This window comes from Ambystoma mexicanum, chromosome 9, assembly GCF_040938575.1.
Source record: "Ambystoma mexicanum isolate Mex_15411 chromosome 9, UKY_AmexF1_1, whole genome shotgun sequence".
Classification (NCBI taxonomy): domain Eukaryota; kingdom Metazoa; phylum Chordata; class Amphibia; order Caudata; family Ambystomatidae; genus Ambystoma; species Ambystoma mexicanum.
The window spans coordinates 1,305,498,775-1,305,513,139 of NC_090931.1; the positions used below are offsets into that span (position 1 = coordinate 1,305,498,775).

General features: G+C 47.1%; 1 protein-coding gene across 3 annotated transcripts in view; it reads left to right on the forward strand.

The window, feature by feature from the left end:
• The window catches only part of MYLK (myosin light chain kinase), a 1,914,870-nt gene that overhangs the window by 810,002 nt on the left and 1,090,503 nt on the right, over positions 1 to 14,365 (forward strand). For all 3 annotated transcript variants that reach the window (XM_069616671.1, XM_069616673.1, XM_069616672.1), the window contains one exon: positions 12,897 to 13,104. In XM_069616671.1, coding sequence (XP_069472772.1) covers positions 12,897 to 13,104 — 208 coding nt within the window. The remainder of the gene's footprint in view (positions 1 to 12,896; positions 13,105 to 14,365) is intronic.

Here is a 14,365-nt window from a genome sequence, read left to right on the forward strand (position 1 = left end):
TAAGCACATGAAATTTAAAGCAAAATCTTAATAGATGTCTATCAACTAAACCTGTAAAGATGTGCGCGGTCGCTTAAATTGTCCACATCCTAGTTTCACCATTTAACCAAGTGTGTGATCCTGAGCAAATCATTTAATCATATCGTGCCTTATCAGCAGCTGTGCAAGTGACTCTGATTCACTTGAAAGCTTATGTTAAGGTATCATGGTATTATAATGGAAAAGTCTAATGACTAGAGTTACTCCACATATAATAATAGTGCAATTTAAGTATTTTGCACCACAAAGTTATTTGTCACTTGGCTTATTTATGGCAGCTTATTCTAAAGTCACTTTGTGAAGACCGGAGGGGAGGTCTGCACTTACGCTCCCTATATGGTAGAGGGGAGGCACAGAGACCCCTGCCAAGATTCTCTAGTATTGGTAGTTGTGGTCGAGCACTCAGGGCTTAGCTTCTCGGAGGTGATGCGAGCTGGTTCTTAAGTACAGTGTAGTCCCCGAGCACCCACGAAGGAATTTCCACACACTATCGGTTAAAACATAGTCTTTATATAATTAATATTCAAGGTCATATACACGTTCACGATAACTCACTTTGTACTACGAAAATCAACAATGGTAAATATGTACAATTCTAAAGTGATACTACTAACGTTATTAGATCTTATTCAAGTGCATACGGTCAGAATGACACACAGATCAAAATAAAGAGGAAACCAGCAGTAGAGAGAGGAAGGAAAGCAAGATGGTTGAGCAATAGGCAGAATACTGGTAACTACCATTAAACACAGGTCTGTGTGAAGATCCCCCCCCCACCTGGGCAACCTGTAAAAGAAAGATGCAAGCACAGTCCATATAGTGGTCACAATAGACTTTCCAATAGTTCTGTAACCCCAAAGTACCTGGTGTTGTAGCGTTCCTCATCTGGGAAATCGACAACCCTTCTTGAGTGTCCTCCCTTTCAGGCAGGAGTCATGGGTCGTCGAACGTCTGACGGAGAACAGGTCGAGCTACAACGGTAAAGTGGTTGCGTCGTTCCTTGCGGTGCTCGTTGATGAGGAAGCATAAACGTCCTGCCAGGATGAGGCGTGCGGGGCACTGCAGTGTCGATAGTTCTGGACCGCAAAGAGTTGAAGAACTGTGGCCCAGCAAGGGCGTCGAGTCGTTGGTGTCTCTGTGGTCTTTGGGTGGTGGGAAGCCCACCGGTGGATGCTCCTCGGTGCGTCGACGGTCAGGCCTTCTCCAGCAGGATACGGCGATGACGATGCGGACGAGAGCGTCCTTGGATCAATGAAGTTATTAGGCAATGGGAGCACGGCGGCTCCGGTCAGCGAGAGCGGTCGGCGACAGTGGCGGACAACAGTCCGGGTGCTTCTCCTTGGAGTTCCACAGCAGTCACCGTATCGGGTCGGCAGCCTGTCGAAGGTCGGTCTACCAGGGAGCTTAGGCGAAGATCAGCTGTGCACGATGGTCCCTCAAGCATCCAATCACGACTACGGGCATTCATGCAGGCAGGCAGCCAATCAGGCACACAAGGTATTCAGGCCATTCACTTCTCTCCAGACACTCGCAACAAGTTATGTGTATTGGGACAAGTACCGAGCCATTCAACACTCCAAGCTGCATTCATACCGGTTTCGGGCAGGGCTGTCTCAACCATTGTGTCAAACACCAGATACTAGACAGCCACAACATAGAATGTATATTCGTCACACACTCCATTCACCCAGGTCCCACCCACAGGTGTACCCACAACATACGGTTGTTGAGAAGACTCCAGCCAGTTTGGTCGGCACTTCCCCATACTACCATATACGAACTTCCACCCAGCAGCCAGTCAGGGGGAAGGGACAGAGGCAGGGCTTCCCGGGACTTGGGGAAGATCAAGGTAAGAGGTGATGGCTGGTTTTCACTTTTTTGCTGCTACGCACTCCTCCAACAATGTGTGCTAGTTCATGATTTGTCTTTGGTTTTTGGTAAATGGGCCATGAGGTGCCTTTGTCTTCTTTGCACCTTTTAAAACGGCCGCTTCATTTTACCAATCACCAAGTGCTCAGCTTCCTGCCTCACTCCGATTGGCCTTCCTTCTCCATTTCAAGCCAATCAAGAGCCGGTAGGCGAATAGCCGGCCCCTGTTTCAAAGGACCACTTTCAAAGGGGCCTGTCTGCCAGTCCGGGCCGTGCGGAGCCTGGAGTGCCATAGAAAACTTTGTTCAAACTATGTTCGTCCACATGACTAATTCCTGGACTGGTCTTCGGTCTCTGGACCAAAGGCTTCCCACAATCCCTGCAGTAATGACTGAGTTTGGCTGTTCTACCATTACTAACTCTCCCGAGGCATTGCCAATGTTGTACTAAATACATTTTAACTAACCTCATTCATTTTTACTACATCTACTTCTTTTATACATATATATCAGTGCTTCTGTTTCCCTCGCACCATCTGCATTCAGTGTTGCTGCATTTAAATGAGTCTTTGGGGTATGCGGCTTAATTCAAATTTGGGTGCTTCTGTTGCCCTTGCACCATGCTGCACCGTTTCTTTCTGCTTTAGCTAAAATCGAACTCTGTTACTATTTTTTAAAAAACAGCCTTTTGCTGGGCGCACAACTGTTACTTTACTACCTTTTTAAAAACAGCGTCTGCTGTGAGTACATCCTGCATTAACATCTTACATGTCCTACCTTGCCCACTGTGCCTCCCCCCTACCCGTTGTTTTTCCCCACCCCCTCTCCTTGTGCTACAATAAATCAGCCTGGTAAGTGTCGTCCTCACCACTGCAGCTAGCTATGTCGCTATCTATCCCTCCTATCTTCTCTAACTGCTTCTCTATTTCCTATCCCTCTCCTACCACTAAATCTGTCTGGCAGAAAATTAAGAAGGACATACTGGGCTCCGGCCTAGGCCTTCCTATTGCAGACACCCATGTCATGGCTTCCACCAGAGAGACTCTCACAGACATCTTCTTTGTCGTTCCCTCACCCGACTTGTGGACTCTCCACATGGTTTCCTTTATCTCTCCTTTCGCCTCATCACCCGTTAACGGTGGCACCTGCTGGGAGGTCCTCCTTGAGCTCTTTGTCATTTCCAGGGTCATCATCAATGTCTATTGGAATGGAACCATCATGGTTCAGGGTCCTTAACCCAACCTTCTCCTCTTTGACAGGCTCCTACCTCGCCTCTTAAACCTTACATCTCCCCTGGACAGGCTCCCTTGCCTACTGGGCTTTCCTCCTCCTCCGCACAGGCTCCCTTGCCTACTGTGCCCTCCGCCTCCTATGCACAGGCTCCCTCGCCTTTCCTCACTGTCCCGGCTCCCTTGTCAGCCTTGGCTCCTCCGCCACCCTCCACTATCCCTCTGGCTCTTCTGTCACCCTTGGGGTGGGGTCGGGGGAGGACCACTGTCCCCTGTGACCCCTGCGGAAGACCTTCCAAATGGCAAGCTGCTCCATATTGCCACGCTTAACTCTTGCTCTGCTGTCAAACACCTGTCTGTTTGACATCTGCAACCTCCTTGAACTCATGTATCTTGATGTGCTTGCCATCACAGGGACATGGTTCGAGGACGGCTCTGGCACGAGGTTTGACACACTCCTCCTTGAAGGATACAAGATCCTCTCTGTACCCAGGCCCAAGGGGACAGGAGGGGGACTGGCCCTGATCTTCCCAGAATGGATACCGGGTCCATCATCCCCACTCAGGCCTATTCCTCCGAGTGCCTAGTCTGCAGGCTCTCACTCTCTCCTAAATCTGCTCTCCTTATGGCCACCTTCTATCAGCCACCAAGACCGTCCCGTCTCTTCCTCTCAGAATCGGCTGACCGGGCCAACTCTCTACTTCCCTCCTCCTCTCAACAACTCCTGCTGGGTCATTTCAACATCCAACTGGACTCTCCTGACTCCTCAGGACCTTTCCGCAACCTATGTGGTTTTCTCTCCCTCTCTATCTTACCCTCTCGCTCTATGCACATAGCGGGGCACACTTTGGATGTTTTCATCTCCACCGACATCCCTCTCACTATCTCTCTTGGATGGACTACTCTCTTCTATCATCACACTTGAAGCTCTCCTCTCCTCTTTCATCGGCACACCCGGCCTGACCACTCAGTCTCAAAGTCACCAGACCCATGAAAAGAATGACTGCGGCTGCCTTTGCCTCCACCTACTCTCCACCTCCTACTCCTGTCGCTGACTCCCACCCTGACACGTCCCTCGCTAACTTCAATCTCTCTCTATCTCTAACACGCTTGATACTCTTGCACCTGTCATGAGGGTCCGACTATAGCCTACCAAAAAGTGCAACTCTTGGTACGACTCCGATCTGGCTGCCCTTAAACGCAAGTGTAGGGCAGCTGAGTGGAAATGGAATTCGTCGTGCTGACACTCTGACAAACTGGCCTGCCGCCTCCTTCAAAGGCAATATCGACTCTGCATCCACACCAAAAAAAAGACTTTTTATTCAAGCCCACATCTCTGTGGCATCAAACAATACGGCCAAACTTTTCAAAGTCTGTAAGGAACTGGCCATTCCTGCAGCAGCCTCCTCTTCTGTCACATCCAGCCAGGACCTTTGCTCAGCCCTGGCTGCACACTTCAGCGCAAAAAAAACCCAAGACATCCTTTCCTCTCTCTCCTCCACACCACCTCATTCACTAACACCTCTGGAGCCTCCCTTGGCCTCTTCACCACTTCTCCTCTCTTCTCTCACTCGCATCACACCTGATGAGGTCACCAGACAAGTCTGGTCTATGAAGGCTTCATCCAAACAGGTGGACCTCTGCCCCTCCAAAACCATTAAGGACAACATTGACTCTCTCGCTCCAGCCTCCACTGATCTCTGCAGTCTCTTTGCCACTGAAGTTTTCCCAACTTCTCTTAAGCACTCCCTTGTGCTGACCCTCCAATCCGGCAAACTACCACCCTATCTCCGTCACCCCTTTCCTGGGCAAACTCCTGGAGAAGCTGGCTATCGCTCAGCTCACCCTCCACACTGAAACTTTTGGTTGCGTCCACGACCATCAGTCTGACTTTAGAGCATCCAGAGGCATGGAAACTGCTCTTCTGAACATCCGTGAAGACCTGCTCTAAAATGTCCATACTAACACTCACTCTGTCCTCATTCTTCTTGACATCTCCTCTGCCTTTGACACAGTAATCCACAACATCCTAATCGCATGTCTGCATGACACCCAGGGAATCACAGGTCAGGCTCTGGCATGCTTAACCTCCTTCCTTTCCGACCAGCCATCCCAAGTGGAACTTGGGTCCTTTCTCTCTACTATCACTCTTCCAACCTGCGGCGTTCCCCAGGGTTCTAATCTATCGCCCTGTTTCTTCAATGTCTACATGGCTGCCCTTGCACATGTGATTGGCACTTTAGTCTCTAACTTCCAGTGTTATGCGGATGACCCGCAACTCTCGTTCAGGCTACCCTCAGCCACCTCCTCTACCTCGCTCAAATCTGACTGTCTGTTGGCAATTCAGTCATGGTGTGCTGCAAACAACCTCTGTCTCAATACCAGTAAGACTGAGATCGTTCTCATTGGGACTCCTGCTCCCACTTTCCCACTCTCACTCTGGCCGGCCTTTCTTGGCCCTGCCCCTGCACCCACCTACAAGACAAAAAACCTTGGGGTCATCTTTGACTCCACTCTCGTTCTCCTCTCACTGTTTCAGACATCTCTAAAAAGTCCAACTACCAACTCCGCTGCCTCAGAGGTACTCTTCCATTTCTCACCTTCCCCCAGCAGCTCACTGTCTCCAGAGCCCTGGTTCTCTCAAAGCTGGACTACTGCAACACCCTCTTTCTCAACTTCTCTGCAACTCATCCAGAACAGAACCGCAAGACTTATCCTTGGCTTCAAGCCCAGGGACCACATCTCTCCTGCGCTGAAATCCCTCCACTGGCTCCCTGTGGCTGAAAGGATCAAGTTAAAGACCCTCTGCATTGTCCACAAGGCTTTCTGTGGCTTGAATGCACCATGCCTTGAAGACTGTCCATCTGTTTTTCCCTTGTCTCCCCTCCTTGCATGGTGGCACCTCAATGCACTTGGAAAAACTTCTGAATCGTCGTCAGACCTATTTGCTGTTATCTATACTGGTAAATGTATTATATGCACTTGTTCCATTCACCCAGTCTGCCCGTGCAGACTTGCATCGTTAAGGAATTCAAGGGCTCTGAATGACTGTAGTTTATGCCCTTGTTCCCTCCCTCCTTGAGAACTTTCAAATACTTGCTTTGTGTATAGGCACTTAACAAATAAACACTAACAATACTATACCAATACTATACTCAGCTGGTAGATCTCATGGGAGGGTACCCCCCTCTTATGGGACTAGGGACGATTATCGGAGAAGAACACAGTATAGCCCACACCCTCCAATCCCTCGTGCTACCCTATACAGGGTAACATGATTCCACATTCTTCCATCTACGCATCCAAACCCTTTCTAAAATACTGAGATGAGGAAGAGTAGGGACTACCTTTATGAATCCTGCAAAAGTATTGAGACGAAGAAGATTCCAAGAAACCCAGTTGAGAGGAATGGCATCAATACTGGGATGAAGAAGAGGTGCAGAGTAATAGTGTTCTGCGAAACCAACTCCAGCAGTCTAGTCAATATGGACAATCTGTAAGCAACCGATGTATTAAAAGGGAAGAAGGACTGAAGAGTTAGTTTGGCCCTGCCTCGAGTGGCAAGGAATTTGATGGAGTGGAGAAGGCAGACCTGGGGAGAACAGCAGAGATTTGCGGTGAGAAGGGGAATCCTTCAAAAAAGGGTCAAAGGAAGAAGGACCCTTTGCCCTGCTAGAAGAAGACCACAGAAGTCTGCCAGAGAGAAGGGACAGCACCGCACATGAAAGCATACCAGCAGCGAGTGGCAGCTATTGAGACATTGTGGCTGTAGCGGACTACGCTGAGAGCCCAGGGCAGAAGAGATACTCCTGGATCTGGCCAGAGCATGAACAGAAGCTTCCTGAAGGTGTAGGGGCTTGCGGGCCTAGCTGGTGGGAATATGATTACGATCACATAGGATTCTTCACGCATAAGAATGTATCCGTCCTGATGAAGGCCTACTAAACCACAGCTCCTCAAGTTTAGCTAAATGGCCGAAACACTGTTGTGTTGACCTGTTTTGTGTTGTCTTTCAACCTTTTATTGTTTCACATATGTGTATCTGACCAGGCAATTACAGCATTTATCTCTCATGTCACCCCTACTAGGATACATGGGGAATGTAATTGCGTACATTTTTATTCCAAATATTACTGATTTGGACACTGCTACTCATGTACGATACCATGTATGTTTCATGTCAAATATCCTATGTTTTAATGTTCATGTGTGTCATAACACCTGACAGGAATATAACCAAGAATATTTTGAGAGCTACAATCAAGAAAGTGAAACGCTTAATAAACCCACAAAAGAAATCCCAAAAGGGAGATTATACCTCCCAAACCCATTGGAACAATTACAGAGACTGACCAAAGAAATAACGAGAAGATATTTAAGAATCCTACCCTAATTACCAGACTGAGACTAAAAGGGTACAAAGGTAAAAGGAGTCCTTCCCCAAGCACAAGTTGATTTATGTAGTGGTGGGGTCAGTTAGGATAGTTTTGGACTGTGGACTTCTTGATTTGGACTTCCACGACTGACTGACAAGCACATTAGTAAGTTAGTTAGGGAATTCCCTGAGCGATGGGGAAAGTTAGGCCTTACAAATTACTTTAATAAATCATCCTGATAGTGTTACCTGAGAGTTTGTGTCTTGCGTCTGACTCGATTTTCCACTGCCACCATGCTCTGCGCCCGGGGGTTCTCGCTGAGACCTACTGAAGCATTGATGGCATTTAAACCATTGTCTGTAAAGACCTTATTCCCTAACCTGAGCTCTAGGAATGCCTGATTTGAAAAGGCATCTTCTCTACCACACTCCAACAGCAACGTTACTCAGTTCGACACCTTTTCGCTTCCCAGCATTTCTAATGTTTTAATCCACCTATTTTACTGCAGTGATTTTTACAGATATTTATATTTTCTTGTGCTCATTTTCCCCCTAAAAGTGAGCTAGGCTTGTTTTTCTTAAATCAGTCTATGCTAACGTCTTCTATTATATAAACTGAAGGGTAAATCCCCTATTCTGTGGAGGTCTGGGGTAAAGATTCAACAAGTATCAACAAATAGTGACCCCACAGGGTATAAAAAATACAGGTGATGTAGTATAACTATTACTATTACTGATACTCACCTCACTTTTTCTAACCTCAAAAAGCAAACAACTAGTGTACAACACAACACTGTAGCATACAAGAAAAATGCCACAGACTAGTAAGCAGGTCTAGCATAAGGTTCCCTTGCAGGATCACTCTCAATTGGGCATATTACTTTCTAGTTCCAAAGAGTGTCCTAATTGACTCTGGCTCTTTGTATTTTACCTCTGCTTAGCATGTGGTCATGTCATAGCTGTTTTCAGAGGGTCATTGCTAGGAATTTAACGCTTAAATATTGACCAAAGACTTGGCTATAATTCTCATTATTTTAATAGAAAACATAAAACAACTTTTGGTGCAAGAGCCTCAGTGACATTTTACACAAAAATATAATTTTTCGATCAAAATGACAGCATTTGAAATAATCATGCACCATGGAGAGCAATAAAAGTTAAGTACAAGTGAAACAAAAAGAACATACAAACATTTTTTACAAAAAAAACCAATAAAAAATGTTTTCATTTGGACAAGAACTATAAATAACACAGAAAATAAATTCTATTCCTATGACAGAGGGATATTATAACATTACTTAGTTTTCACCCTATTTTGGTTTGACAATGCTTCGTTTTCACCCTATTTTGGTTCTGGAAATCCACATATGTGTTTGCCAAGGAATCCCAGACAAAGTCTTCTATTATGTCAGGTTCACTTATTAACTACTTTTCTTCTGCAGAAGTCAGACACACATTAGACTATAACATTTGCTTGGTGGGGAGATTTTGTGGGGGATGGGTCTTCGAAAGAGAACAAAAATAGATGGCAGACACTTTGCTTTTTCCAGGTTAAACAGTTGTGTGATCCTGGGCATATCACCTTCTCTCACTGTGCCTCAGCCCTAAGTGTCAACATTGGGATTGCATAAATCATTAACTAGCTTAAGAAGTGTTCTATAAAAACGAAACACTCACTGACAAAACCAATAGTTGTTGGTTTGGTAAAGGCATTACAATTAATAGCTGTGAGGGTTGAGGGGCACTGAGGGAAAGAATGGGCATGGGAAAGAGGGGATGGTGAGGGAAAGAAAGCTACTGAGGAGTGAGGGGAAAAGATGTAGCTTGCATGGCACTGTCTGCAGGTGTACAGACAAACCGGCAGATGCACGATGGTGGAATGTAGAGAGAGACAAACATCGCCATTAATTCTGTCTTCGTTGCAGTTCAGGAGATGTACAAAAACAAATTCGACAAACTGGATCCAGTAGAAACAATTTGGAAATAGTCACGTGGCAAATCTGCCAGGATACGCACTATCTTTAAGGAAAAAGCTGAGCCCACAGATGCTGGTTGTGGTAGGATATCCCAAGTGGCATTTTTTTTATTATAACGCGCTTAATACCAGAGTTGGGTTTCTAAACGCGGATCGTGGTCTTGCTTCCAAGACCAGCACGTTGCCCCTGTGCTATCCTCCGTTCACATTGACCGCTGCGAGTAGCTCATGCTAGTCTTTCAATTGACATTTGAGAGATGCATTTTATTGGATTCAGGTGTAACATATGGGTTTTAATAAGGGTAATAATAATCAAACCTAATGAAATCACCACTCGAGCTTTCTGATAGAAATGCAAAAGGTGTACGGACACCCCTCTGTGAGCAATGTGATCAAGTGTACCACACTTTAAAATGGTCAAACGGAATGTAAGGGTTTGAAGGAAAGCAGAGGCGTAAGATGATGCCAATGGCCAAAATTGTGGGCCACTCAGGAGGGTTAGAGGCAGAATTGATGGAGAAAGGCAAAAGGAGATTGAAGAGAAAGGATAAATGGAAAGAAAGAAAAGAAAGCTAGAGAGATTAAAATAATGAAAGATAGTACAGAAAAGGAAATTGACCGAAAGCGAGGGTGATGTGGGGGAAGGGAGATGTCAATACGATGGAAGAAAGGAAGGAAAGTGTGCTGGAACAAAAAATGAAGAAGAGGAAACTCTAGTTCTAAATAAATAGTGCAGCTTTCGTGGCCAAACTTTGCGGCTCTTCTGACACCAGTTGAACCCCTGTCGAGAATATGGAACGGGTGGGGTGTGTGTATTTGTACCTTGGGCAGAATGCCTAGGGCATTCATTTTATCTTTCCATGCCCAAAATGTATAATGCAAGGGTTAATTGATTTAATGCCATTACCACCAGCAATTGAGCATCTTATTGTGAAAAGACCACTAGGTTACAACTTCCAAGAGTCACGCCGGTCCATATAATGAGTAACATCCAAGCTCGCGTCTGCGCGGCATCTAACAACTCGGCCGAACTCTTTAAAAGCTGCGAGGAATTGGTGGAGCTGGTCTATCCTGCTGCCGTCTCTACCTCTCCTCTCCCCTCCCAGGACCTCTGCATGGCCCTGGCTTCTCATTTCATCTCTAAAACTCAGGACATCCTGTCCTCTCTTCCTCACCTCCTCCATCTACTCCCTGCTCTTCCTCTGGCCCTTCTTCGGCCACCTCTCCTCCCTGTTTCTCTGCCTTTCTCTCAGACGAGGTTTCTAAACAAGTCCGATCTACGGAAGTCTCATCAAAGCAGGTTCACCCCTGTTCCTCCAAAACCATCAAGGACCACATTGACACCCTGGCTCCTGCTCTGGCTGATTTCTGCAAACCACTCCTTCGCCACTGGAGTCTTCCCCTCCCCCCTGAAGCACTCCCTTGTGCACCCTCTTCTTAAGAAACCCTATGCCGACCCTTCCTACCAGCTATCGTCCAATCTCCATCACTCCTCTCCTGGGCAAACTCCTGGAAAAGCTGCCCATCTCCCAGCTTAATCTTCACTCTAAATCGGTTGGCTGTCTCCCTGAGCATCAGTCTGGCTTCAGAGCTGCCAGAAGCACAGAAACTGCTCCCCTCAACATACGTGAAGACCTGCTCTCCAACTTCGATTCCAACACGCCATGTGTCCACATCTTACTTGATCTCTCTTCTGCCTTTGACACAGTCAACCATGCCATCCTGTTCAACCGTCTTCGTGATAACCTGAGTATCACCGATCAGGCCCTGGCTTGGCAGAACTCCTTCCTCTCCAACTGACCCTCCCAGGTCCAACTTGGGTCCTTCCTCTCCTCTATCGCTATCTCTACCTGTGGTGTTCCCCAGGGGTCTAACCTCTCTCCCTGGCTGTTCAACCAATACCTGGCTCTTCTTGCCCACTGAATTGCCGCTCTCTGCCCCAACTTTCAGTGCTTCGCGGATTACACTTAGCTCATTTTCAGGCTCCTTTCTGCCACCTCTTCTCCTTCTCACATCTCTGACTGCCTGTCCGCCATCCAGGAGTGGTGTGCCACCAATAAACTCTGCCTTCATGCCAGTAAGACCGAGATTCTTCTCATTGGCACACCTGCTCCCTCCTTTCCTGTCACTCTCTGGCCTGCCTCTCCTGGCCCTCTTCTTGCTCCCAGCTGTGAGGCTAAAAACCTTGGTGTCATCTTTGACTCCACACTTGCCTTCTCTCCTCACATCTCGGACGTCTCCAAGAAGTCACACTATCAGCTGCACTTCCTCTGAGGTATTCTTCCTTTCCACTGATTCCCCCAGAAGCTCATTGCCTCCAGAGCTCTGGTTCTTTCTATGCTGGACTATTGCAACAGCCTCTTTCTAAATCTACCTGCCTCTACTCTCCGCCCTCTGCAACTCATCTAGAACAGGACTGCAAGACTTGTCCTTGGCCTCAAGCCCAGAGTTTGTATCTCTTCAGGACTGAAATCTCTGCACTGGCTCCCAGTTGCAGCAAGGATTAAGTTAAAAACCCTCTGCATTATCCACAAGACCTTCTGGGGCCTGCGACCTCAATACATTCAACTCTCTTCCTAAATATCTTTCCTCTCGAGCTCTTCGCTCATTCGCCTCCAACTCCCTCAGGGTTAGTCGCTTCTCCAAACAGCGAATTGGTGGTAGATCTCTTTCTTCTGCTGGGGCCTCCCACTGGAACAGCCTCGCTGCCTCTCTGAAACTTGAGGAAAACCACCTCTGGTTCCGGAAGCACCCCAAGACCTTCCTCTTTGCTTCTGCTTTCTCTCATCCTCTCCCCTGCTGATCTCTTTTGGGTGAATCTGAAACTGCACTGGTTGCCTGGCTACCCTCTGATCTCGGGCTTTGTCACCCCCCCACCCGTTGCTCACTTGCACTGCCACCCTGGCAACCCTTGCACTCGGCGACTGTTTCTGTATCCCTACAGCCCCTACTAGCACTTGCCACCAGCTGGCTACACTTTTATTTATTCTCTTTATTCATCTTACTGTTATCCTTTGTACTGCACTGCCCCCTCCCCTTTCACTTTTCCCCTTCCCCCCTCCCCTGCACTTACGCGATCTCAATGTCACCTGGTCTAGTAGAATTGCTGTATCTGTCTTCCTTCTGTTTCCCCTCCCTTGCCTCGTTGTGCCTTGAAACACTTGTGTATAGGCGCGTTATAAATGCCATATCATATATCAATGTCCTAACATATAGATTTTCTTTGCAAACTGTTAAGGATGTGTGTGAGCAATACTCTGGCAGAATTATGAAGCGTCTCCAGGGGTCTGAGACTTTGGGTAAAAGTGTGTGGTTAAGGAACCTCTGCGTTGAAGGACACAGGGGCACTGGTTTACATTTCTCCTAGAGGAACACCACTGATCCTTTGCTGTTGCTCTTCTCTTTTCAAGGTCCGAGGTTACCCGGAGCCTAGAGTCACGTGGCACAGAAATGGGCAGCCAGTCGCAGAGGAGGATCGCTTCTCCATGGACCGCATCATCCGGGGCACGTTTTGCTTGGTGATCAAAGGCGTCCAGGCAGGGGATGACGGAAAGTACACGTGTGAAGCGGCCAATGAGGGCGGTGTTCGACAGGTGACCGTGGAGCTCACCGTGGAAGGTAATGCTCTTGGGAAACCTTTCCATGTCTGACCCGGTTCAGTATGTTGGAAGACATCCAAATGCACCCAATACATCTTCTTGTAAATCGAGTGCTTGGACGACAGCAGTTCATACATTAAGAGCTCTATAAGATAATGGAAGGGTGATTGTTTGCTTGCCCTTTAGTCAATAACTAGGTGCCACCTAGGCTCATTGCCCTTTCCCCCCCACCTCCAATGACCGGTACATACCATGCTACATATTTACCCCCTCTTTACCCCGCATGTTACACCAAACGATATGTACAATGTTCTGTTTCGTAACTAAGTTTTTGCTATATAAAACCTTGCATACAAATGCAAAATAAAGGGCATAAGGAGTTGAAACAACCCTGAAATAAAATTTCAGGTAAACCATTTTAGCAACTGTGATGTCTAAATATTTCTTTCTATTGGATTAAGAACATGATGTGCCTTGTAGGCTAAGGTAAGTTCCTGTCCAAAAGGAGAGACGGCGATGGGGGAGAAGTGTCCGATTGAACACAGGTTTCGGGGGAATCGCTTTCTCACTGGCCACACACCGAGGGATGTATCAATCGGTGTTCACGTGTGACGTGTGCTCGCGGGAGCATAATGGATATGCTTGGTTGGGTAGGCGGATGACCTGCAATGTACCATCAGAAGACCACCACCCTAGTCAATTGAACAGGATGCGGTTTGGAGGGTTCTACCGGATAACAATATCCTCTTGCACTTAGCAATCAACAGCTGACTAACTTGCCAAAGATCTTCATGGATAGAATGAGATCAGAAATTCAATGCCATATGACCAACCATCGACAAGTAGGTATAACGTGGTTTCATAGTCGGGCATTCTTACGAATGCCTTTTAAATGAGCACAACATTACGAATAAGGGTATCGAAATTTTGGGGGGGTGGGAAAGGGTAGATAAGGGGTTGGGGGGTTGGGAATCGTTTAAAATAGGTGGGGTGGTTTGGGGGGGAACACCCCCTCAAAAAAAGTAATGCCTGACGATGAAAGAACATAGAACCGTTACATAGCCATATGGTGTGGCTTTTAAACCACTGTAGAGTACTTGGGAGGTTGTTAATTTTTTGGCTCGGATGAATTGTCCACCTGTTTCATGAAGTGAAATGAAATGGAAAGGGAGGGATGCAAATTTCCATGAAAGCCTGATCTAGCTCAGGTGTGTTACTGTCCTCGTAGCCCTTCTGTGTCTAACGGCTGTGACGAAGTCACACTGGAGGTAGCAGGAACA